The sequence below is a fragment of the Mesoplodon bidens genome (genome assembly GCF_964165515.1).
Source record: "Mesoplodon bidens genome assembly, chromosome: 12".
Taxonomy (NCBI): Eukaryota; Metazoa; Chordata; class Mammalia; order Artiodactyla; family Ziphiidae; genus Mesoplodon; species Mesoplodon bidens.
Window position 1 is genome coordinate 24,281,691 of NC_138168.1, and position 25,932 is coordinate 24,307,622.

General features: G+C 41.3%; 1 protein-coding gene across 10 annotated transcripts in view; it reads right to left on the reverse strand.

The window, feature by feature from the left end:
* Positions 1-18,403, reverse strand: part of SYNCRIP (synaptotagmin binding cytoplasmic RNA interacting protein) — a 28,716-nt gene extending 10,313 nt beyond the window's left edge. For 2 of the 10 annotated variants that reach the window (XM_081250524.1, XM_081250523.1), the window contains exons 1-9: positions 17,368-17,553; positions 15,835-15,994; positions 15,024-15,142; positions 14,789-14,896; positions 11,911-12,024; positions 11,635-11,811; positions 3,619-3,754; positions 2,309-2,514; positions 58-207 (exon numbers count right to left, since the gene is read on the reverse strand). In XM_081250524.1, coding sequence (XP_081106650.1) covers positions 58-207; positions 2,309-2,514; positions 3,619-3,754; positions 11,635-11,811; positions 11,911-12,024; positions 14,789-14,896; positions 15,024-15,142; positions 15,835-15,982 — 1,158 coding nt within the window. In that variant the 5' untranslated portion in view covers positions 15,983-15,994; positions 17,368-17,553. Of the gene's footprint in view, positions 1-57; positions 208-2,308; positions 2,515-3,618; positions 3,755-11,634; positions 12,025-14,788; positions 14,897-15,023; positions 15,143-15,834; positions 15,995-17,367; positions 17,559-17,635; positions 17,857-18,294 lie in introns of those variants that run through there. The other 8 variants (XM_081250522.1, XM_081250521.1, XM_081250517.1 and 5 more) reach the window with 7 other exon arrangements.
* Positions 18,404-25,932: the final 7,529 nt, after the last annotated feature.

Genomic DNA, 25,932 nt, shown 5'->3' on the forward strand with positions numbered 1-25,932 from the left:
TGACTAAAAATCATTAGTCTAAGTTAGATGCCTATGATAATTCCCCCAGTTATTTACCTTGACAGCACCATCTCGCTCATCAAAATGAATGAAAGCATAATCTTTTAATTTCTTCACTCGTTCCAGTTTCCCAAACTGACTAAATGCCTTTTCTAAAATCTCTTCTGTTACAGTATTGGCCAGGTTGCGTACGAACAGCACTTTTACCTGAAATTTAAGAAAGAAACAGAAACTTCCTTTGTATTTCCAAAGGATTCAGTTTCCAAGATGTCACCATCCCAACCCTGCAGATTTAACTTTAGTCACAACCCATTAGAAGAGTACCAGAAATATAAAATACAGACTAAAATTTCAACTCATTTGGGTAAATACCAAGGAGCATGCTGCTGGATCTAATGGGCAAAAAATCTGAACATTTTCACCAAAGGTATACAGATGGTGAAAAAGCATAGGTAGAGATGCTCAATTATCATATGTCATTAGGGAATTGCAAATTACAACAGTGAGATACCATTACAAGCCTGTTACAGTGACCGACCAAAATCTAAGACACTAACACCATCGGATGCTGTTGAGAATACTGAACACAACATATTCACTGCATTAGAATGCAGAACGGTGTAATTTGGCAGCTTCTTACAAAACTAAACATACTTTTATACCATATGATTCACCAGTCACACTCCTTGGTATTTACCCAAAAGAGGTGAAAACGCATCCACACAAAACCCTGTATATGGATGCTTATAGCACCTTAATTCATAATTGCCAAAACTTGGAAGCAACCCAGCTGTCCTTCAGTAGGTGACTGGATAAACTATAATAAATTCAGACAACGGAATATTACTTAACACTAAACAAGAAATGAGCTATCAAGCCGTGAAAAGACATGGAGGAACCTTAAATGTAAAAGCAGCTGTCTTAAATGGCTACATACTATACGATTCCAACTACGTGACATTTGGGAAAAGACAAAACTACGGAGACAGTAAAAAGAGCAATGGTTGCCAAGGATGAGGGGACGAGGGAGGAAAAGGCAATCACAGAGGATTCTTAAGGCAATGAAAATATTCTGTATGATACTACAATGGTGGATACAACATACATTTGTAAAACCCATAGGATGCAGAACACCAAAAGGGAATCCTAACGTAAACACTGAGTTATAATAATGTGTCAATTTAGATTCACTGATTATGACAAATGTACCACTTTGGTGAGGACACTGATCGAGCAGGAGGCTGCACAGCTATGTGGGCAGGTGTGCGTACAGGAAACTGCTGTACTTGTTGCTCAAAAAACAAAACATGCTACGCACAGTACTTTTCATTAGTTATTATTTTACAATTAAAATGGACGTGGTTATTTCCTAATAACGTGAACACCATGCCATCTGAAATAGCTGTTGAACTTAACACAGGGAGTCAAAACTAATTAGGACCTGCTTTTGAAACCCTAAAGAGAGGAGACAATGTTCAAAACACTGGTAACATAAAGTCTTCAATCCTGAAAGCTCCTCAAGTACGACTACAAATTTAACCTTTTGGCTAAGAAACATTATCACTTCCTCCTAGAATACCTGAAGTAGCATCTGAATTTCTTAATCTAAAGGGCTAACCAATGAGAGCTTAATAAGCCAAAAAAAGAATGAATCCTAAGTATTTTCTGTCCTCAAGAACATTTACCCTTTAATATTCACTGTTCTGACACTTCACACTCCTCTCGATTTTAGTAAACTAGTTGTATTTCCTAGCCTATCGTCATCAAGGAGGATTCTTTAAAAGGCTAGAATAACTTAACTGCAAACTGCACTGGTAAAGTGTTGACTCAAGAGATGTTTGTTTTCATAGATGTCTCAACTGACTGCTGAAGCACGCTACCTAATAATAGCTAAACCTTTTAACTGCAGCAGCTCTGCTGAGGCCAGTACAGTTCGCTATTTTTAGGAGTAGGACTTTTAACACAAAACCCATGTAATCTAATGGCGCCACTCTCAAAAACTCAAACTGCTCTTCGAATCCACACAAAAATGAAAGTGAATCATCTCCACTGCATGTAGGCTACCTACTTTATCATGAGAGTATGATGGCTACACAACTGTGGCTGAGGGTCCATGAATAAATTCCTATATTCACCCTCCATGCACTTGTTATTTATTTCTGGTGTGTGGCCTTTAACACAGAACAGTTCTCTCACTTTCAAAAATATGGTTTAAGGAAAAAGCACACACAAGTTTCCCTCTGCTCTCTAAAGCCTATCCCTGCTCCCAGCAACACCACAAAAAAAATTGTAACTCAACTGTCATTACCTTTGCCATAACTTCAGGATCGGGATCTTCTATAGGATCAGCCCATTCAACAGTTCCAACATTTCCCCAGACCTTGACTTTACCACTCATTAACCTACGTCTTGCCTGGGCAGCTGTTTTGTGATCTTCGTATTCAAGAAAGCAAAAGCCTCTGTTTTTTTTCTTGTCGTCTGGTTGGTGATACAAAATGACGTCTGTAAGACCCTCTGAAAGTAAGCAACAATTCCAGAGAAATTAGATAAAATAAGCAAAAATAAGCAGATCAAAAGATTTATTTTTCTAATATTATACTTGAATATCAGAATGAAAAATAATCTCTTATCTTTACCGGGGACTCTCAAAACACTGGTCCAGATAATTCACCTAATCCACACTTTCCAAGTGTTCTTAATGCAAAAATCCCCATGAAAAGAAAATGTATTCTTTTTACTTTGACCTGAGAACTATTCTGCTTCCATTTATCAGATGACAGAGAGGTATGAAATCTTTACAAAGCTGTGTTAGGAAAACCAGTAGTATAAGTCAGACATGGTTAGAAATTTTTCTCTGCTTCCATTAATTAGATGACAGAGAGGTATGAAATCTTTACAAAGCTGTTTTAGGAAAACCAGAAGTATAAATCAGAAGTATAAATCATGGTTAGAAATTTTTCACCCCATGAAAGTAAAAACTAATTTTTTAATGGCACTTTTCTGGCCTCAGACATCAATGTTTATTTCAAATGAAACAGAGACTATCTTAGTATTGTATAAGAATTTCAAATGTTCCTGGGAACAGGTAACAGGCTGATAATTTGCTAAATATTCTAGGCAGACAAAACTATTTTTTCTAGTTTCCAAATGACAAAAGCCTGTCACTTGGGAACTTTAAAAAAATGCTTTACAATTCAAAGAAATTGCACCATACTGACAAAGTATAATCTCTGCTTATAGCAAGAGTACTTACCGTTCCTATAATTTGGAAAATCAAGTCATTACTTATCAAACATTTTTACTACGAATGTCAACTAGCACCTCAAAATGCATAGAAACACACAAAGAAATACAATTTTCCAAAACAGGGGAAGCACAACGATTCTGCAGACTCAGTTCAAATCCCAGCCGTATTCCTTACTAACTACGTAACATTCAGCAAGTTATTTCCCAAAACCTTCTATTTCCTTATCTGAAAAATGGAGTTACTCATCTTATATGGCTATAGTGAGAATACAAGTCCATAAATGCAGTGCTTAAAACAGTGCTTGGCACACAAAGCATGCAATTACCTTAAGTATTAGAAGTTGAACCTCCTTCCAAGTAAACCCAACTTACCTGTTACTTTGCTAAATTCTTCAAGAATCTGTTCCTTGGTTTTACTCTTAGGAATAGAGCCCACAAAAAGCCTGTTGTTGGCAACGGAGATGCAGACACCAATGTGTTTTCCAGAACGAATTTCATGATTATTATACTGAAAGGCGGAAAAGTGCACCATGTTTTAAAAATACTTAAAATATCCTACTATAGGTGCTCATTATAGAAAGATATGCAAATCCCATACACAAAAGCAAAATTTTTTAACAAATTAAAACTTCATCACTTAGGTTTATCAAGTATTTTTATCCTTTAAAAAATTATAATCTGAGACAGGAAGATTGTACTGACAAAACACACTAACCAAGTTTATGAATTAAAGCAAAAAATTGTCAAGTCCTTGAAATTTAGCAAATTTGGTAAGAATCTAGTCTGTAAGCAGCTTAAATTCCAAATTACTGATTCCACAATACCTTATTTTCTACTTAAATTCATCCTTCCGACTAGTTATTCTCATGCAAGGGAAACAGATTCCAGTGCCAGCAAGCTTTCTGCCTTTCTATTAATCAGCGCTTAAATCTTATTTTTCCATCTCCCCAATCACTTGTAAAAAGTTACAATAAGGGATTTTTGGTTTCAAATACTTAAATCTAAAGGGAAACCTTGTTATTCTGAATCCGACCCAACTTTTCCCCCCATTTCATTTTCATCAAGCCTACAATAAAGTTGGAGAAAGACAAGTAGATTATGGTAAACTACTATAAAACTACAGTAAAAAGTAAACCATCTTCAAGTAACCATATTCCATAAAACGGAACAATACCGCAGAGGCAAAACCCAGAAAGTTCCTATCCCTGTTATTCCCATTCTTGCGTAACAGGTATATCAGGTAGAAGTGAAGAAAATACAGACAAGTCAGAAAACTGATGCCTCCCTCTCCCTTTTTCTCCATCTCCATATATTCAAAATTAAACATGAAGTTCAAACGTCCTTCCTTCAGTTCAGAACAGTTTTGTACTTTTTAACCCCACTGACTCCGTTCACGCTTATCCGAGTCTCTGGTCATCATGATCCCAGGATTATCTCTATGCTTTACACTTATGCTGGAGACATTTTTTTTTAAATCACAACTTTGCCTATTGAAAAAGAATCCCACAATGACTCCCCATCAGCAAAACAAAGTTCAAACCCTTGGATGTCATTAAGTCCATCCTAAAATCCCTACCACTTCTCCCTTTCTTCACGATACTATAATCTCGGCTATTTACATCAGTTCTCAAACAGTTTTCATACTGCTCAACCTCTGACTATAATGCTTTCCCTGAAACTTCACCATCCAAACTCCTCTGCATACCTGTAGATTTGAGTTCAACCAAATATTCTGCAATCCCTAAATCCTATAAAGGTCAACAAAAACACCCTTCTATGTTAACACAGATCAGCAGTTCTCAACAGGAGTGATTTGCTGCCCCCCCCCCGACACACACACATTTTGGTCAACTAGAGGTGGGGTTTGCTCTTGGTATTTAGTGGGTAGGTAAGAGGCCAGAGATGTTATTAAACATCCTACAATTCACAAAATAGTCCAGCATAATAAAAAGTTATGTAGTCTAAAACATTAATAGTGCTGAGGTTAAGAAATCCTGCCCTGGACTTCGTTTTCCCATACCATTTATATTCTATTTAGACCAAACACCTCTTAAAAATAGAAATATGTGGTTACGGGCAGATATTAGACCTATGGCTAAATCCACCATTGCATGGGATTGTGGACAAGTAGACTACAATACCCTATTACACAAATAAGTTAACTTCAGAACACAATAAACTGCTGTAAGACATGTACATTCCCTAGATTTTTATATCTAAGGATCAAGTAGCCAGCCTTAGTGACAAATCAATGGCTTTCAATCTGGTCATTTAGTCTGTAACTCCAGAAGTTGACAAAAATAATTAAAATCAGAAAAAGAATGGACAGAAATACAAAGTTTTAAAAAGGGAGAAAGAGGAGTTATTTTGAAGATGACAATTTGGTATCATTTTCCCTTTACTGTATTTCCTTCCAAATATTCTAAGAGCAGAGGCTATTTACTTAACAATGCTGCCTCAAAATAGTAATGACTGTTTCTATTATTACCTACAAAAGAAAAGTTTCTTCCTTTCTAACCTATCCTCACTATGGTTAGATCAAGGCGGGGTAGGTAGAAGGTATTTAAATGACTGTAGTCTCTGAACAATATGAAGACATGAATATTTAGTAGGATTTATAAAGAAAACTAACTTTTCATCCACATTTTTTAAATTTAAAAAATTGGAACAATTATAGCTGACCCATAGAGAGTAAACTGGCTCTCCAATGAAAAGAAGTCATTAAAGGAGCACAGGTGACCCTCTGCACATAGCATACTGTCCAAATAAAGCAAAAGTGCCTAGAAATAAACATTTCTTTAAGAAATGCCCCATCTACAGATTAAGCATGCACTTTTATAAGTATATTTGAGTTGTTTAACTTTTCTCACTCTAGCATTTTTAAGACCAATCTATCACCTTAAATTCGAAAATGAATTTTGCATCCTAGCAGGTGTTAGCAGGTAAGTAACAGTGACTTGGATGGTAGAAAAACATTACCAAAACAACTGTTCTAATCCTTAATAGAGATCCTAATTTAATGCTGATAAACCCTTACTCTCAAGGGTTAGTAATCAGAACGGTACCACAGTATCAAAATAAAAAAGAAAACGTAATCTTTTCCAAACTCTAGAAAAGTGGGCACTGAGGTTAACAAATTTTAGAAATCCAGCTTCCAGATAGAGGTAACCAAATAAAATAAAGATGAACTTTGAACATTAGCCAATGCAGTTTCAGTATTTCGGAACGCCAAAATGAGTTGTACAGTTTGGAACATTCCCATCATCTACGTTCAAAATATCAATTCACTCTTTCCTTCCCTTATAGCCAATCAGTTACCAAATCCCCAGAAATTCAGCAATCTCAGACTTAGAAAACTGATCCAGAAGTGGCTGGTCAGTCCTAACCCTTACAGCAGCAAAGTCGCTACCTCCCAAGCCCGTCCATTTAAGTCTTCTTTACCTTGAGCCAAACCTACTTCCCTAAAAATTCTACAATAAATCTATTTCCTCCTCCAAATGACAGCACTTCATATACCTGCACACAATGCTGAGGACTCAATCCCCCTCTATGCTTGGCTAATCATTACTTCTCTGAAATTGGGAACTGCCTCCAAGTGTCACCAAACAGTGACATCCATAACACAATCCTATAGAGGCAGACTGAGACTGAGGAGTCTAAAGTAAGCTGGAGACTATTCTTACACTTCTAAACACCAGGCCTCTGCAACATGTAGTCCATGATTATCTTGGCTTATTTGGCAATCAGACCACACCACTGACACACTACAGCTTACTCGTGGATTAGTCATGTACAGGACTTGACTCTCAGCCCCACTCAATTCCATCCTGCTGGTGTAAACTACTGTCCCAGGCTTTCAGAATCTTTTCAGATCCTTATTTTGTCATCAATGGCATTAACCACTACATATAGATTCAAGTCACCAAACGTCCCAAGCAGTCCAACTATGCCCTCATTCATATCATTGATTTAAAAAAATAGAACCTATACCGTTATTTACATCATGCAACCCATACAAAGGCTCAAAACTTTAATAGCACCATGCAACTCAGGCCAGCAGTCATGCCTACTGCCTTCTAGCACTGACTTTACACAAGTTTTATCTCCCTTCCCACAAAACAGTGCTTCAACTATTCATCTATTTCCTTCACTGCCCTGCTCACACCTTTTTATCACAAAGCCTTCTCTAACAACCTCAACCCAAAGCAATCGATCCCTTCATCCCTCCTTTACCCTGTGAACCACCTGCTTCCACTTTCATTGTAGTTAGCCTCTCAAGTCCTAGAAACACCAAAGTCAAGAACTGGATCAAACTACCTTGTACGCCCATAGTAAAAGTTTTCATGTTAAACACACTAAACACTTGCTAATTGTTACTAAAATATTCTGTCCACCTGTCTTGCCAGCTGCATTCATCAAAATGGTTGTACACTGGTGTATACAACCGCTGTGGTGAATAAACTATCAGTGGCTATTAAAGTCATAACCCTTAATGTGCAAATAGAGGTCAGTATTCCAGTCTTTGTAACAAAGGTATTTTCAGTAGGACACTTCCTATGTATAGGAACCATAATGGGCACTGCACAAGCCAGTGGCCCTGGGCTCCAATTCCAGCAGCACACCACACAAATACATATACACACTTGCCTGGTCAGCCAGTCAGGTTATTTATCTAGTACCTACTCTATAATGGCACCGTTCTAAATGTTGAGGATACAGAAAAAAAGAGCAAATTTTCTGATGGGAAGAGAGAAGCAAATAATCTTTCAAAGTCAAAAAATAATTTTAAGTACATCTAAGCATTCTTTTTTTTTTTTTTATCATGTTCAGTATACTGTCATGGGGCAACTGGGTGGTAAGCCTTTCTTAGAAAGGCCTTCTAAGAAAACCTGATTGATAAGAAGACAGCAGCTGTGCTAACTGGGAGAAGTGGGAGAAAGAACAGAAGGCAGCCTTGAGATGGAAATGCTCATAGCTTTTGTGGAGGACAAAAAAGGCAAAGTGTGGATGGAAGGGTAATAAAGAAGAATAGGAAGAGAGAGGTAAGCAAAAACTTGATCAGATAGAACCTTGTTTGGAAGCCATTATTAGAGTTCTCAGCATGGGACTGTTGTGATCTAATCTACACAGCTAAAAGGTAAGACTGTAAAGGAGCAATGGAAAGCAGTGAGACTAGCTGGAAGGATTCTTCAAATGGTACCTCAGGCTAGGATGGTAGCAGGAAGATGGTACAAGTTGGTTAGATGCCAAAAATAAATTTGGCAGTAGAGACGACTTACACTCTGAATTCCTTTTAACACTACCTAAACCACTGAATAATTTGAAGAATCAGGCTACCTGGCAACATAACTTATACTGCTGGCTTAAACTGTTATGTCTAATTAACGATAAGGACATGCTAAACAAACCTGGTATCAAACTAAACCAGTATGGCTCTGTGCAAGCCACCCAGACTATTTATTCTACTGCAAAAGGAAGATATTTCACTTACCTTGAAGAATGGGTTGAAGTGATCTTTAAAGGTAATAATGTAGCACCTAGCACAGCTCCTGTGCCTCAACAAGCACAAGTGGTAGCTATTATTCACCTTTTCACAAATTTAAATCTTGCTTCCTTAGCTACATTGTCATCATATAGGGATGAATTTTCTTATTCCCCCAAATACAAGGCAGATGTTAGCTGAAAATAGGGTCATTAAGAAGTTTGCAGTTGCCTCTAACTTCATGCCTCTTCTTCAGCTGTTAACATCAACCCATTTGACAAGTAATTCAGATGCAAACTTAAAATCTACAGTCTTTATTGGGGGGGGGTCGTTGTTGAACAACATCAAAAAATAAGGCTGAATATATAAACTATCTCAATCGAAGGTATTTCTCAAGACACAAAGTACAGGAAAGCAAAAAGAGATGGTGCTTCAATCTTGTCTCATCTATAAATAACGTAAAAAAGGCATTTTCTCAACATCTGATTATGTGCAACTAGAACAACAGTTCAACTACCTTATATAAAAATTCACCTTAGATAAAGCTGTAATTCAAGTAGACTTGTGACATGATACGAGTAGAAATAGTTTTCAAAATACGCTTCCTTAAAAAAATACATTTAGGAGGGGTACTCATTTCCAGGAATCAAAACAAGGTAGCAAAAAACATCCAAATCAACTTCAGTTTTTTATTTCTCTAGAATGTTTCATTCCTCAAAAGCCTAGTCCTTTCTTCTACTGTTGCATTAAGGCAAATCTCCCAATTCTACTATCGCCATAGTCCTAGCTATGGTAAAGCATCCTTTTTAAAAAAGCAATGACAATACGTCCAATTCATCCCAGTGCTAAGAATACCCTTAAAAAGACAATAAAGCACAGAGCCTCCTATTCATCAGATAGTAAAAAATAATTATGCCCCCAGATAAGGACTCAAATCACAAACCCAGAAAAAAATGTTAAAAGATTTAGGACAGGGCCTCCCTGGTGGCGCAGTGGTTGAGAGTCCGCCTGCCGATGCAGGGGATACGGGTTCGTGCCCCGGTCTGGGAGGATCCCATATGCCGCGGAGCGGCTGGGCCCGTGAGCCATGGCCGCTGGGCCTGCGCGTCCGGAGCCTGTGCTCCGCAACGGGAGAGGCCACAGCAGTGAGAGGCCCACATACCGCAAAAAGAAAAAAAAAAAAAAAAAGATTTAGGACAAGAGCTAGCTCACAGACCAATCAAAATGGCTGTTTGGCTACCTGGAAATTTCTGCGTTACAGTTGAAAAACTTAACTACGTTAATAAGACTACTCTAAGCCTACAGCAATGCAACTTTGGACTACATGATATGTTAATCCAAGGCAATTGCCCAAACTGAGACATATTTCATGTGTACTTATTGGCACTCAAAATAGTGATGTTAGGACTGGATTATATAACATCTTCTTCTAATGCTGTTTCTTTACTATAAGGATTCTGAACATCATCTAGAAATAAATTCTAGAGAGGACCTACCATAATTAGTGTATTTTGGCAACAAAAATTAAGTAGTCTACAAATGTTTGTCTAATGATTCCTTTTAAAAATATTAATAAATACACAAATCATTACTTGTAACACTAAATAATCACACCTATTGAGCAAAACTAAAGCTTTATGTAATACCTAGTAAATAAACTGGATCTGACATCATTAAATTCTGTACTAGCTTTTTGTAGTAAGATAGTCTCATTGCCTTCTCAATCATTATGTATTTCCACACTAAAACTTACTGCTACTTTATTACTACCTGGCAAAATGTTCTATTCTTTTATAGATTCAACTGGATGACTCCTAAAGTATCTTTCCAGAACTCTAATAAAAAGTCCTCAGTTTTACCTGAGCTGTTTAAGCTAAAAACATGACACTTCAAAGGTTACCATTGAATGGACCCCTAGAGCTATACATACTCTCCCTTCTGAAATAGAAAGCACTCTTTGAAAGAGAAGAAAATCAGCCATGGTTTAAATAGAAATATCTCAACTCCTGAATTCTTTATTCTTCCCAAGTAGCATACTTTTCTAATGTTAACCTTTACAATGTTCAATTACACACACCAATGGAGAGATCCAAGCAATACAAAAAGCAAAACCAAGTAAGTGTATTTGTTTTCTTTTTCTCCTTAAGGTTTGCCTTAAAATGTGATATATATGATGGTGAGGGAAGGAAAAATAAAATTCAGGATGAAATCACTCTAAGGAGTTCAAGTTTGCTTAGAATTACCCATAAAACATGTAAGTCAGATAACGCAAAACTAACAAACATCTGCTATAGTGAACCATTTACAAAAGTTCCTCCCCAGCTGTACTTTTTGATGTATTTCTTGGATTGAAATTAACTTACATCTTCTACTACAAAACACAGCAACTACTTGTCACAGAATAAAACTAATTTGAAGGAGAATTATATAAGCCATAGTTTGAAACATTAAAATTCTTTAAATTGGGAAAATAACTAGGTCCTCACCTGACATCTAGTACTTTTAAATCAGACATTGCCAATCAACATAAAATCCTTTATTTCATTAACTAGAAAGTTATCATCACAATGTCTTTGTGAAACATTTTCGAAAAAGGGACAGCCAGATATGGCCCTTTAAGAGCCCTATCTACTACAGTTACTTTCTTAAACCTTTTAACATTCCTTAAAAAAAAAAATCACTAAGCCAAATTCAAAGCACCAGTAACTTCAACTCCACCACACTATACCTTATACATCCTGAGTCAGTTCAACTATACGTGCATAAAATACTGCTACAATGTGTACACAGAAAATGTGACACTGCCTAATCAGCACTTCAAAAACCTTTGGTTAACACAATTAAGAAAAGTCCTGGCTTTAAATGAAAACAGAGACTGTGAAAACTGAAAAGAAAGAAAAACTCACCAGTTTAACAGCCTCCTGAGCTGCTTCTTTTGTACAAAAAGTGACAAACGCATAACCTCTATTGAGACCAGTTAGTGGATCCATCATTAGACGAAGATCCCATATAGGTCCAGCTTTTTCAAACAACGGAACAAGTTCATCCTCAAACAGATCTCTTGGGATCTTCCCTACAAATATCTGTAAATTAAATATGAAGTAAAAACCATGGAGAGTTTCTTTAGGGAACCAGACACCTGTACATTTACTACAAAGGGTACAAGTTTTTAGTCTCTTTACCTCAGTGCCAACAGAAGGCTGCTGACCTGAATAAACGGAATCTGGAGGCGGTCCCCCATACTTCCTCTGTCCAGTGGTCACATCGAGTGTGTATCCTGTTCTTTCCAAGAGTGCCTTAAAAAGTTCAAATGTCATTAATACATTTCATTCAAGAGACCACACCCATACATTGAGCAGTTTAAAATCAATCTTGTTCAAATCTTTCCATGTATCTTAGCAACATTCCCTACTTACAGATTTCTGTTGTGTTTCAGAATTCCCCTTTTAATGTATGCTTGTAATTTATAATATGCCCTAATTTATAATGAAAATTTCAGGATCCTGGTCAAATTATTTTCTGGTCTCCAATTAATTACTGAGCAGTGCTTAGTGAACAACACAAAATATTGATCCGTCAACAACTTTTCAAGGCAACGTGTACCTATTCGGCCCTTCTAAAAAATGACTGCACCTCATTAGGCTGAAAATAATTCTCTCCTGAAGAAGGAGATGGTTAACTTCTCTCTCCCAAATCTAGCTTTCTTACCCAATAAATTTCCCTGTAACCCACACTTCTAGGTACCTACCACCATTCTGGGAGTTTCACCAACCTTTATAGAAATTACACTCCTCCAATTAAGACCAGAAACTTAGGAGTTGCAGGAAAAATGACCTCTTATTCATCTGACATTCAAGTACCATGCTTCAACAGGACAGCATGGATCACTCAGAAAAAATGAGAGCCAAAATGATTTTGAAAACTTTAAGAAGCTGCAACGATGTGACATAACCTCTACATACTACCTCCCTAAAAGTGAACTGTTAAAATTTACACAACTCATATTTACTCAGAGCAAAATTTCTCTTCATCTTTTATTATAAGCAAAAAGACTAGAAAGAAGTAGTCCACTGTTAGCCTAAGGAAAAAACAAGAATTATTCCTTTTCTACCATCTCACCCACAAAGCACAAAACTGGTTTTCTGAATAATAAAAGCAACCGAATAATCAGATGATAAATTCTGAAATAAAAAGAAACACTAGGCACAGGACAAAACTTATCAAAATGCTATTAAGTGATTTGGGGGTCACTTTAGTCTTTGAAAATGAAAATGCCTAGACAGATTTTAAATATTTTCTACTCAAAGAACATTAAATATTTATGAAAAAATACTGTAATTGATAACAACTCCTTTATTCCTAAACTGTCTTAACAAAAAAGCCCAGAAAGTGCTACATGTTTTAAGTAGTCTTTTTCTATTATCTCCAAATATATTTGCTTAACAGTGCAACACTGGGTTAGTAACAAAAATAAACTCATATCTATTACTATCACATAAACTAAACCATTAAATGGCTCTTCTTCCCTTTTTCCCATATGTAATCCCTGCGCTTCTTTCACTTTAATCTTTAAGTGACCCAAATAATACCTTTTATGTCACTCGCTAAAAACAAAAAGGAAAAACTTATTCCCTCTGAAAAATATCCTATAAAAATGTCTGTCTTCGACGTAGAGAATGGACTTGAGGACACGGGGAGGGGGAAGGGTAAGCTGGGACAAAGTGAGAGAGTGGCATGGACATATACACACTACCAAATGTAAAAATCGGTGCTTTGCAACCACCTAGAAGGGTGGGATTAGGAGGGTGGGAAGGAGATGCAAGAGGAAGGGGATATATGTTTGCATATAGCTGATTCATTTTTTTATACAGCAGAAACTACAATAAAGATGTTAAAAGAAAAAAAGTCTGCCTTCTTGCCACAATTTAAGTCACACTAAAGCTTTAAGCCACTCCCTTCCAAAGATAGAACTGAATCTCACAAACGAAATTTTCAATTTTTCATAAAATTTTAATAACTGTCTCAGTATAGACTTAATTGCAGCTGATTAATTACAATGAGTAACAACTATATTCCATTTCTTTGGAAAAACTAAACTTATAGCTCAAACGCAATTCACCCACAGCTACAACTGCAAAAGGCTCAAATTTATAGATGGCATTAACGTCTAACTCCATATTCCAAGCTTCTCTCTCCGCACAACATTAAAACACACCTGACACCTATATTGTTCCTAATAACTTATTTTCTTAAACCATAACCCTTGGTTCAAGAGCAGTGGCACACTATATTAAGAGTACCAGATTAAAACTAGTATGATCACCGTCATATTTGCTATGAACTAAAAACTCTACACAACTAAAAAACACCAAGATCAAAACCTAGTTGACTTTGAGGCCATTTACTCTTCTGACTTTGGGGATGGGGGGAGCGCAAAGGAAACCTACCCTCAGCCTCAGTTTCCTCATTTACATTTCCACAGTAATCCATTTTATCCTTAAAAGCTGCTTTCAGAATTGAACAAATTGGCCTTAAAAACCCATACTAATGGAAGAAGAAGAAGGCAGTGTTAAAATACTAAACCCATTTAATTTGGGGGCTTGAGAATCCTAAGAAAAGCAGTCAGCTGCTGAATGTACACACTCCACCAGTATGGGGTGAGCTGATCCCCTCCCATTTTGGTTCCACTGTCAGTTAATCTGGACTTGCAGGTTTCTAAAAAAATATGGTGGCTGTATTTCTTTAAATCTTTTATTTAGAATACCAGTAACACAGATTTAAGAAACAGTAGCTGGCTAAGAAGAAAAACTTCAGAACTGTTTTAGAAACAAATTGTTAAAGGCAAGAAAAACAGTAATTACAAAAGATTAACAAATTATCTCATGGTCATTAACTCGCAACATCAAAAAAACCCACAAAAAACAAACAAAAAAACACGAAAAACAAAACACACCAACCCATTTCACACCCAAGGAATATTTACCAAAGCTAGAAAATAGGAAAAAAAAAAAACAACTTTAAAACTGAATGGAGTAAAAAAGAAAGTTTTTAAAGACATACCTTAATCTTTGCCTCATCTGGTCCTTTGCTAGAATCTGCTACTTTGGTCCCCTGTTTTTCTCTCTGCCTATAAGTCTTCATGACTCCACATAAAAAGGCACTTTTGTTCTGCAAACGAATTTTCCAATCGTATTTAACAATAATTATCTTAAACGTACCTAAATATATAAAACTTGAACTATCAAAACTACTCAGGTTTTTTATTCTTTTTACACTGACACTAGGTTAACGTTACCTGAACATGAGAGAGATCACTGTCTTTAAACTGCTGAAGAACTGCCAATGCGCCGTCTTCATTGAATTCTTTTAAAGCTTCGATAGCTCTTTCATCTAAATCGCTATGTGCAACCAGCCCTGGAGAAGAAAAAACTTAATTAATTGTCAACTTTTAATATTTTTAGAAGGTTTTTTTTTTTTTTAAAAAAAGACCATGTTTGCCAATACAGGTGCCAACTAAGAACTCTTCCATGCCCCCTTATCGTCTATATAATGAAAAACACACATACCTTGGCCATTCTGAACGGCATTATGAACTAAATAAGGCCTCTCAACCACTTTTTTTTATCTTGTTCTGTGTCTAAATCAGACAATTCTGAACCCTATTTCTACAGCAAATATATAGGCTCACAAATTCTAAAACCAACCAACGAAGTACCGAGCATTACAAATGAACCTCTACTCAATTTCAAATACCACTAGAAAAAGCAAGAGCCACACGGAGACAGACTACAAGTCTACAGTTACCAAGTTATTTAACAAGAATCCTACTATAAAAATACCCCCAAAAAGTCACATGGCCTGCTTCCAATATTTAGCAGCTGTTGCTACCATCGTATACTTATCCATCTGGCCAGCCAGCCTTTACCTCCTAACCCTTTCTCTTCCCTCCCTCTATACACCTTAACCTCTAGTTCACAACTAGCACAACAAGGCAAAACTCCAGGTCCCACACTAATTGGAAACCACAAAAAGTTGCTATTTTAGCTCAAAGCCAGAAATCCAATAGAAAAATTTCATGATATAATTTTGCAAGTGTTAGTTCTTACCTGCAACGTAAATTTCATCTAGTTTTTCAGCAACTTTCTGTGGTAAACCAGCATCAAGCAATGTCTGAAAATTTTCTGAATGGATAACTGCAGAAGTAGTATCCATGGGCTCTTCAGTACCATTTCCATTAACATGTTCTGTAGCCATGTTTCCAGAGATCTGTTCAAACGCAATAAGCAAAATTAAACTAGGATCTTCAGAAAGGGTAGAGGACAATATGAGAGCCCCAATCTTTACTTTCTCTACCAATTTCTACACCAGCCAGCCTGCACCTCCCTTTAAAGAGGCCTTACTTGAAAGTCACTGTCGCCTGACAAGCCACATTCGGAGCTCGGGGCACAGAAGGACGGATCCACTACGTTTTTCCTTAGCACCACCCCTGACTCACCTGCTAACACTCCCTAGGAAAAACCACATTACAAATGGAGCCCAACCAGCACGAGGACGAGCCAGCGTGCCACATGCAGCTGTGCCCGTACGGCGAACGAGGTGTGTGTGGAGCAAGCAAAGCTGGGCTTTTCCCTCTCAAAGGTAAACCCCCGAAGTGCGCGCTTTTCCCGCCTGCCGCTTAAAGATCGGTAACAACAGCCTGCGAAGAACAAAGCGCTCACACAAGCTACCTTCCCACCACCCAATTTCTCCACCCTTCACCCGCACACCCCAAAGACCGCCCCCGACTCCGCACCCAGAGCGGCAGCCTCACCGCTGCGGCCCCCAGGAGCCCAGCAGAAACACGTGCTCTGCGCCTTCCAATGTCCTACAACTTCCTTCCACGAAAACCCACCGAGTCCCAGGCCAAGACCACCGTCACCGGCTCCCAACAGCAACCCCAAGCCGCGGCCGGAGCCCCCAGCAAGCAGCAGCAGCAGCACAACCTCGCCCCTCGACACCGAGGCCGCGGCGGCGCCAGGCCACAGGCTCTCCCCGCCCCCCAGCGCCGCCGTCTCGGCCGTGACACATGGCTCTCTCTGCCCCGGGCGCCGGCGACCCCCGGCCGCTCGCCCGCCCCGCCGAGACGTGCGCCGCGGCGCGCGGTGCAAGTCCCCCACCCCTCGCCGGTCCCGGCAGCGACTGCGGCGCGGGGGCCGGCGGTGCCACCCCCGGGCCGGGGCCGACAAGCCGGCGGCGCGAGGGCGTTCCGCGAACTGCCCAACGCTCGCCGGACCCCGAGCACCACCCAACCCCGCCGCGCGGCTGCGGGACAGGACCGGCTCCTCTCCGCCCACTCCCGCGCCGCGGCGACGGCCACGACAGCACCAACTCCGCCGCCGCTCGTGGTCCGCGCGGGCCACGGGGGCGCCTCCTCCCTGGAGCGCCGCAGACAAAGCCCGAATGGCAGCAGCACATGGACGGGAGAAGGAAGTGGCGGCGCGGGCCGCGGCCTACTCCCAAGCAGCCCCAGTCAACGTGCTCCTCTCTTCCTTGGAATCCATTTTCCAGAAAAGCCGGTTTCTCCCCGCACCGCCCTCCCCCAGCTCACTCCACAATGTCACGGAGCTCCCCTCCCAGACCCGGGTCCCGGCGGTCGTTACCTCCCCGTCGGGCTGCGGCGGAGGAATCCTGTCCGAGGAGATCCGGTTGCGGGCAACGCGTGCTCGCTGCTCCCTGGGTCCGGCGCGAGTGGAGCTGTTGTAAAATGGCGGCCGAAGCTCACGCCGCTGGCAGCAAACCCGATCCAGTTCCACTCGCCTCCGAGCGCGCTCCCAGTGCGCGCGCGCGCCTCCGCGTGACCCCCCCTTCCCTTCCCTCCCCTCCCTCGCGCGTCCGCTTCTCTCACTCACTCCTTCAGCCCCTGCCCACCTCCAGCTCCTCCTTCTCCTTCTCCCACCACCACCAGCGTCCGTCCGCCTCTTCTCTAGGCCTTTCTTCTTCCCCTCCCTGCTCCTTTCCCCCACCGCTCGCACTGTCGTCCGCGGCCGCTCTGGCACGAGTGGCCGCCCTTCCCCTCCTCGCTTGCACGCTCGCACGCTCGCTCCCTCCCTCGCTCTCTCGGCCCAGTCCCCCCAGTCCCGACCGACTCGGCTCCTCTCTTTCTCTCTCCCGCGCTGACGTGACGACGTAGCTTACGCCTCGGGACGCGCGCCCGCGGGCTCCGCCCCCACGCCCGCCACCTCCCTCGCTCCTCACCACACGGGAGGGCGCGAGACCCCGCCCTTCCGCTCCGGCGGCGGCGGAGGGGCCGAGAGTGAATGAAAGGCCCGCCCCTTCCCCTCCCGGCACTCCCCCTCCCGCGTCCCTCCGAGCGGGGCGGGGCGGGCCGGCTCAGCGTGTCCCACTCGTTCTCCTTTGTCAGGAGACAGGCATCTCCCCACCCCGCCCCACCCCACCCCCACCGCGGCACCACGCGCACGCCCCCCCCACCGAGCTGCCGCTCGCCCCACCCCCCGCCCCGTCCCGGGCCGGCGGGGAACGGGGCGGGGGGCGCGGAACGCGAGCGGAGCTCCGCGGAGGGTACCCACCGGTCCGTGTGCGCCCGGCCCCCGCCCCGGGCGCCGCGGCCGCGTAGCCGTTCCAGGCGGTGTCCACGCCGCCGCCGCCCCGCGCTATCCTAGCTCGGGAAGCTGCAGGCGCACGTGTCCCCCGGGGCGGGGCGAGGCAGACAATGGGGCGGCGGGGGAGGGGAGCGGCGCGGAGCCCGCGGACCTTTGGTCCACCTGGCCGGCGGGACTCGAGTGCGGGAGTCCCTCCTGGGAAACTGGGACTCCCTGGCCGGACAGTGGGAACTCCGGGGCCCCGCGCCCGCGTGGATTCCCTTCCACGGGAACCTTGGGCGGAGGGAGGGGCGCCCGGAGCTCGAACGAGGAAACCCCGGCTGCTTTTGAGGGGGAACCGACTGGCTCCAGTGGAGCGAGGAGCGGCTCCCGCCTTGGGATGCTACGAAAGCCAGATTTGGAAGCAAAACCGCTGGGTGGTGAAGAGTTGTGCAATACTCCGTTTCAGTCCCTGGCCTTTTCAACAGTTAAGGGCTTCCTCACGGCAGTTTGAGCAACTTGCAGCAGCACAGAGCTGCGTGGTTAGAGCAACTGTGAGGAGCATATCTGTTTCTTTTCGAAAATCTTGGCAATTAAATCTTAACTGTAGTGACACTTCTTTTGTAACCGTATACTAGGTACAAGAAAGACAAGACAAAGGCATTTGCATTTCAGACGCCGTATGGATACTAATTTTGTTCAATGCAGCTGTAATGAAAAACAGGAATAGTGTCCTTTTCATTAAAAAAACAAGAGCTCACTGGTTCCCTAAACAAAAAGTTAGATGAATACTGCTCTAAGTGCTTAAGCACTTCGTATGCCAGATTATTTTCATTAGTACCTGGATCAAGATATGAAATTTTTGAAATATTTTGACCAAAAGACTAGCCAGTCGGTTTAGTAAAGATCTGGGCACTCTACTACCTAAAATTTCTTCCTGTCATACATGGACCTGCTGTTGTATTCAGCTCATTCAGCAATAGGGATTTTAGTTCATAATTCGAAGGTTGTAGATAATGTTATAAATGAAACCAAATAACCAAAATGTTTAATACAAAAATATAATAAAAACTGAGTAATCCTATAGATGAAGGAATGAAAACAACAGATCTGAACCATCCAACACTTTTTTTTAAGACTTTCCTGGGGATCAACTTCCCTTTAAAAAAAGAAGAATGAGAAGGAGAGGGAGGGGGAGGGGGAAGAAGAGCCTCTACCTAGGCAATGTCATCTACCAGATGACCAGACCTCCCAAATTGAAATCTCTAGTTCTTCTTTGACCTCTAATTCCTTTGCCTAACCCACCCACACGACACCTTTCTGTGGGCTTTAGGCACTCCAAATCAACATTTCAAAAACCTGAGCACAACATGGTCCCCTTCATCATCCAGCTCCAGAGTTCCCATCTCAGTGAACATCACCCACTTGCATCCAGCAGCATTAGCTGAAAACCAGGGAGTCATTCAGGACAGTACCTTCTCCCTCAAGGCCGTATCAATTAACCAAGTCCTGTCAGTTTTGTCTGCCTAATATATCTCCACTTCTCTCTGTGTTGCACCCCGGGGATAAGCTACCATCACTTACCACCTGGACTAATGATAGAGCCTCCTGATTCATCCATCCTTGCAGCTTTTCTAATCCATTCAAAGCCGCACATGTACGCGCGTGCGGCGTGTGTGTGTGTGTGTGTGTGTGTGTGTGTGTGTTTGGATTTTAATTGCAGATAAGATCTGCTTAAAACCCTTCATTAGCTCCCCAATACACTTAGAACCAAATCCTTAACTAGATCAACAAAGCCTTCCATGACCTGTCCCACATATCTCCCCAGCTACATCTCTGCCATTCTCCCAGCTTCAGCTGGCCTTCTCTCAATTCTGGCATTTCTCAGGATGGCACACATTAAGGACCTAGACAGGAACTTAGACAGAGATGCCCTGAGCAGGCCTGAGAAAAAAGCTATCAGCTATGCTCTCCAGTTGACATCTTGTTGGTATCAGCTATGCTCTCCAGTTGACATCTTGTTGAGAGAAACAATGGTATAATTTTCCTCCTGACCTGCGGAACTTCTTATTCCAGGCTTGATGCCAAGAATTACTACTATTACTGAAACATAGGGAATCCCTAATAATACTTTAAAACAGAAAACAAGAAACTAATAGATAGATTGATTCACTTGGTACGATAGATGCACTGGACTAGATTGAAATGTATGTGAAACATCTGGCACAAGAAAATTCTCAAAAAATTCTCAATAAATATGTGTCCTTACTTATCTGAATCCTCTTTAGTACCAAACACAGGATTTGATGCTCAATAAATATCAGTATTTACTGAATAAAACCGAAGAATGATAGGCTGAGACCCAAAACAACCTTGATTCTAATCCCAGATCAGCTACTAATGGGTAGCGTGGGCTTGGGTAAATCAGTTAACTTCTCAGAGTTTCGATTTCCTCATCTATAAAAGAAGTGCATTGAAAGAGATAATTTTTTAAGATCTCTTCTAGCTCAAACATTTTGCAATATATTTTTAAAATTTCTCAAACTCTTTCTCTGGGTTCTCATGGCTTAAAAATATTCAAATGTCCTATTTGCCACTAAAGATCTTCCTCATTTGAATCCCAACTTTCCTTTACAACAAAATAGCCAGCTATTCACCTTACATGAACCCTTGCTCCAAGCAAAAATAACAGCAACAATGACAAACATTGATATTATCTGATTTGGGATATCATCTCCACTGTGGTTGTGGAGAAATTGACACATTCACTGTTAGTGAAATGAGAGATTTTTTTTTAATAAATAAATAATCGTCATATTTATTAAGCCCTGCTCCCCCAAGTCTGTTCTTCCATCCTTCCACCATGAATGCCTTGTAACCTGGTACTTGCCGTCCAGCTAGAAATACCACTTCCAGCCTCTGGGGCAGCCAGGTGTGGCCAGGTGACTTAATTCTCCCCAAGGGAGTGAGAGGATAGATTGATATGACTTTATTTACAAAATAATTAGACTATAATGCTTACTGAAGCATTGTTTGTAACATACATATATATGTGTGTGTGTGTGTGTGTTGTTTGTAAAAATGTATATAAGCTAAACATCAAGTAATAGGGGACTGGGTAAATAAATTATAGTGTGCATCCATAGCATGGATTATTCTGGAGCCATTGAAAAGAATGAAGTAGCTACCAATGTCCTTACATGGAAAGAGATCCAGGTTATATTCTTAATTTTTTTTTAAAACCACCTAGAGAACAATGTAGAGTGTGACATTTATTCATTCAGTTGAGCACCTTCTGTGTACTAAGCTCTGTGTTATGCACTAGGTTCACAATATTGTATGTCAATATAGACACAGATTGACCCCTGGCTCATGAAGCTTGCAGGTCTGTGTGAATGTGTATAACAAGGTATGATGGATATAAAGATTTTTGTTTCTAGAGAACAATTACAATTAGAAGGATGGGGTGGGTGGAGATCACCACTTTTTACTTCATACACTTTGGTAATGCTTAACTTGTTGCAATAAATATTTTTAAGTTAATTATTTATGGGCCTCATTACTGTTTTTCCATCCATGTAACCTTTGAATTAGTAAGAAAATGGAGACCTGTTAAGTTGCAATTAATCAAAGCCAAGCATAAAGTCATGCCTGTTTGCCTGTTTTGCTCGTCATCCAAATTCTTCCACTATTAAATGCCAAACTGTTTTTTTAATATCATATTTTCTTCTTTTCTATATTTTCTAAACTTTTTGCAATTACCATATATTAATGTTATAATGAGAAGAGGGGGCTAGAATTCATATGGGAAAAATTCACACCATTGTTCTTTTCACAGAACCATAAAAACCTAGAGTCAAAGCTTACCCTTCCCCCTCCCCATATCCTCAAGTCCATTCTCTAGTAGGTCTGTGTCTTTATTCCTGTCTTACCCCTATGTTCTTCATGACATTTTTTTTCTTAAATCCATATATAGGACATATATACACTACCAAACGTAAGGTAGATAGCTAGTGGGAAGCAGCCGCATAGCACAGGGAGATCAGCTCAGTGCTTTGTGACCGCCTGGAGGGGTGGGATAGGGAGGGTAGGAGGGAGACGCAAGAGGGAGGGGATATGGGAACATATGTATATGTATAACTGATTCATTTTGTTATAAAGCAGAAACTAACACACCATTGTTAAGCAATTATACTCCAATAAAGATGTAAAAAAAAAAAAAACCTAGAGTCAAAAGAGACTGTGGAAGTCATTCAATCCACTCTTTCTAATAATCAAGAAAGTTTTTGCAACATCTCTTTCTCATGGTAATTGAATGGCTGATATGTTAAAATTTAAAACTTCTGCTCTGCAAAGACACTGCACAAGAGAATGAAAAGAAAAGCTACAGACTGGGGGGAAATCTTTGGAAAACACATATCTGTTAAAGAATTAGTATCCAAAATATACAAAGAACTCTTAAAGCTCAACCATAAGAAAGCAAACAACTCAGTTTTAAAATGAGCAAGGGAGGGCTTCCCTGCTGGCGCAGTGGTTGAGAGTCCGCCTGCTGATGCAGGGGACATGGGTTCGTGCCCCAGTCCGGGAAGATCCCACATGCCGCGGAGCGGCTGGGCCCGTGAGCCATGGCCGCTGAGCCTGCGCGTCCAGAGCCTGTGCTCTGCAACGGGAGAGGCCACAGCAGTGAGAGGCCCGCGTACCGCAAAAAAAAAAAAAAAAAAAAAAAAGATCAGTGGTTGTCAGGGGTTCAGGGGGAGAGAGGGAGGGTTAAATAGGTGTAACACAGGGAATTTTTAGGGCAGTGAAACTATTCTGTATGATACTATAACAGTGGATACATATACATTCGGCAAAACCCATAGAATGTACAACATAAAGAGTAAACCCTAATGTAAACTATGGACTTAAGTTTATAACAATGAATCAATGTTGGTTTGTCAATTGTAACAAACGTACCAACTAATGTACAATGTTAATAATAGGAGAAAGGGGCGGGAGAAGGATATATGGAAACTGTACTTTCTGCTCATTTTTCTTAAATCTAAAAACACTCTAGAAAAATAAAATCTATTAATTTCTAAGGTCCTAATATTTTATAGTAACATTTTTTAAAAGTTTTATTTATTTTATTTATTTTGGTTGTGCTGGGTCTTAGTTGTGGCAGGCGGCCTCCTTAGTTGTGGCACGTGTGCTCCTTAGGTGCGGCATGCATGTGGGATCTAGCTCACTGACCAGGTATGGAACCCGCGTCCCCTGCATTGGGAGTTGGATTCTTAACCACTGGGAAGTCCACCACCAGGGAAGTCCCAAGGTCCTGACATTTTAAATACACTTGAAATGCTAGGTATCCTTTTTATTGCTTTTAGCTTTTTTTTTTTAAATTAGAAGTTTAGTCTCATTTTAGCTGTTTGCATTTTAAAATTTACAATGGGGTTGATGGATTAAATTACAAGAAGCCACAGATTTTATACAAGTAACGACAAAAAGAACAAGGATTATGTAAACATAAACTGAAAGAATGTTTCTGTCAAAGTATTCCCACTCTACTCTGAATGGAGTCTCAGAATATAAGCAACCTTTGGTTGTTCAGATATTCAAGATGAATTGAGGCACAAAAAAGGAAAATTTAGTAATAATTTTTTCACTGAACATGTCATCATGTTGTGTCTCAAAGCTCTTCCCAAGGGTAACCTTACCCCAAAGCCCTGCTAAAGCAGCAGCCTAGGCTGTCACATTTTTACTCTGCACGCTCACCCCTGCCTTGTCACAACTAATTGGATCAGCATCAGGTACCAGACCATACCTAGAGCAGAACCAAAGATAGAGTCAGTGTCTTGAAGAGGGAGTTAGAGCTGGGGCCATGAGAGGTCATGTCAAACTAAAATTATGAGGAAGCAGAAACCATAAATAAGCAGAAGCTAAGAGGAATCCCCTCACTATATTTATCATTCCACAAATATATTTTGAGCACCAGTTATGCGCAAGGCACTTACTGAAGCACCAGATGAGTAAAGCAGAAATGTCTTTTGCCTTCATGGAGATCACAGCTAAGTGAGAAAAAAGAGAGAGAGACAGAGAGAAAGAGAGACAGAGAGAGAGAATAAGTAAATTAATTAAATATTTATAAAATGTGATCAATGCAAAGAAGAAATTAACGTAGTATAGTGTTACATTGGGTTGGTCAAGGAAAGCATTTCTGAGGAAGTGATGTTTAAAGTGAGGAATGAAGTGGGGCTGGAAGAATATTCCAGGCAGAATGAATAGCGTGTGCGAAAACTCTGAGAGGAGAAAAAGCATGGCCTTTCCTGAAAAGATGCCAGTGTGGCTGGAGCATATTTGGTAAGGGAGACAGTGGCTCAAGATGAGTTTGAAGAAGTTGGTGGGAGACAGATTATGCAGGACTATATAAGTAAGTATGATAGGAAGCCATTGAAATGTTTCCAATGTTTAAAATTAGTATTTAGAAACGGAAGAGAAGTTGGGGGTTGACAATGGACATGGAAACAGGTAAGGGATAGGAGTTACTTGGACAAGGTTATTGCAGAGGAAATGGAGAGAAGTGGACATACTCAATGTGTATTATTTTAATATAAATTTATTTATTATTTTTTTATTTATTATTTTTGGCTGCGTTGGGTCTTCATTGCTGCGCGCGGGCTTTCTCTAGTTGAGGCGAGCGGGGGCTACTCTTCGTTGCGGTGTGTGGGCTTCTCATTGCAGTGGCTTCTCTTGTTCCAGAGCACGGGTTCTAGGCATGCAGGCTTCAGTAGTTGTGGCTCGTGGGCTTCAGTAGTTGTGGCTCGCGGGCTCTAGAGAGCAGGCTCAGTAGTTGTGGTGCACGGGCTTAGTTGCTCTGCAGCATGTGGGATCTTCCTGGAGCAGGGCTCAAACCCATGTCCCCTGCATTGGCAGGCGGATTCTTAACCACTGCACCACCAGGGAAGCCCCTCAACGTGTTTCTTTTTTTTTTTTTTCAGTACATGGGCCTCCCACTGCCGTGGCCTCTCCCGTTGCGGAGCACAGGCTCTGGACATGCAGGCCCAGCGGCCATGGCTCATGGGCCCAGCCGCTCCGCGGCATGCGGGACCCTCCCAGACCGGGGCACAAACCCACGACCCCTGCATCAGCAGGCGGACTCCCAACCACTGTGCCACCAGGGAAGCCCCCCTCAACGTGTATTTTGAACCTAGTTTGCAAAGGACTTAGTGATAGGCTGATGGTAGGGAGTTGAGGAAGCAATTGATGGATGTTGGTGCCGTTTGCTGAGCTGGTGAAGACATAGGGTAACATTTGTCAAGAACCTATCAGTTAGGAGTCAAGGAGAGAAGCAGAGTCATGACGAGGATTCTGGAATCAGGGGTTTCTCATAGGAATAAGAATTCATATGCTGGGAGAAGCAATGGTCCAAAAGGAGAGTTGGAGAAGGAGAGCTGAGTCACTAACCAGCCCTTCTGAAGCCTGGGTGAATAAGGAGACCTTGCAGGGGAATCTGGGAAGCCTAGCACATCCAGTTGCTGGCGTGGGAGGGGACCATGAAGGAGAACTAGTGGAGAGCTATGTGGAAGGCTGTTTTGTGGTGGGTGGCAGGCTTGGAGTCACTGTTGGTTTTCAGTGTTGACAGTTGGG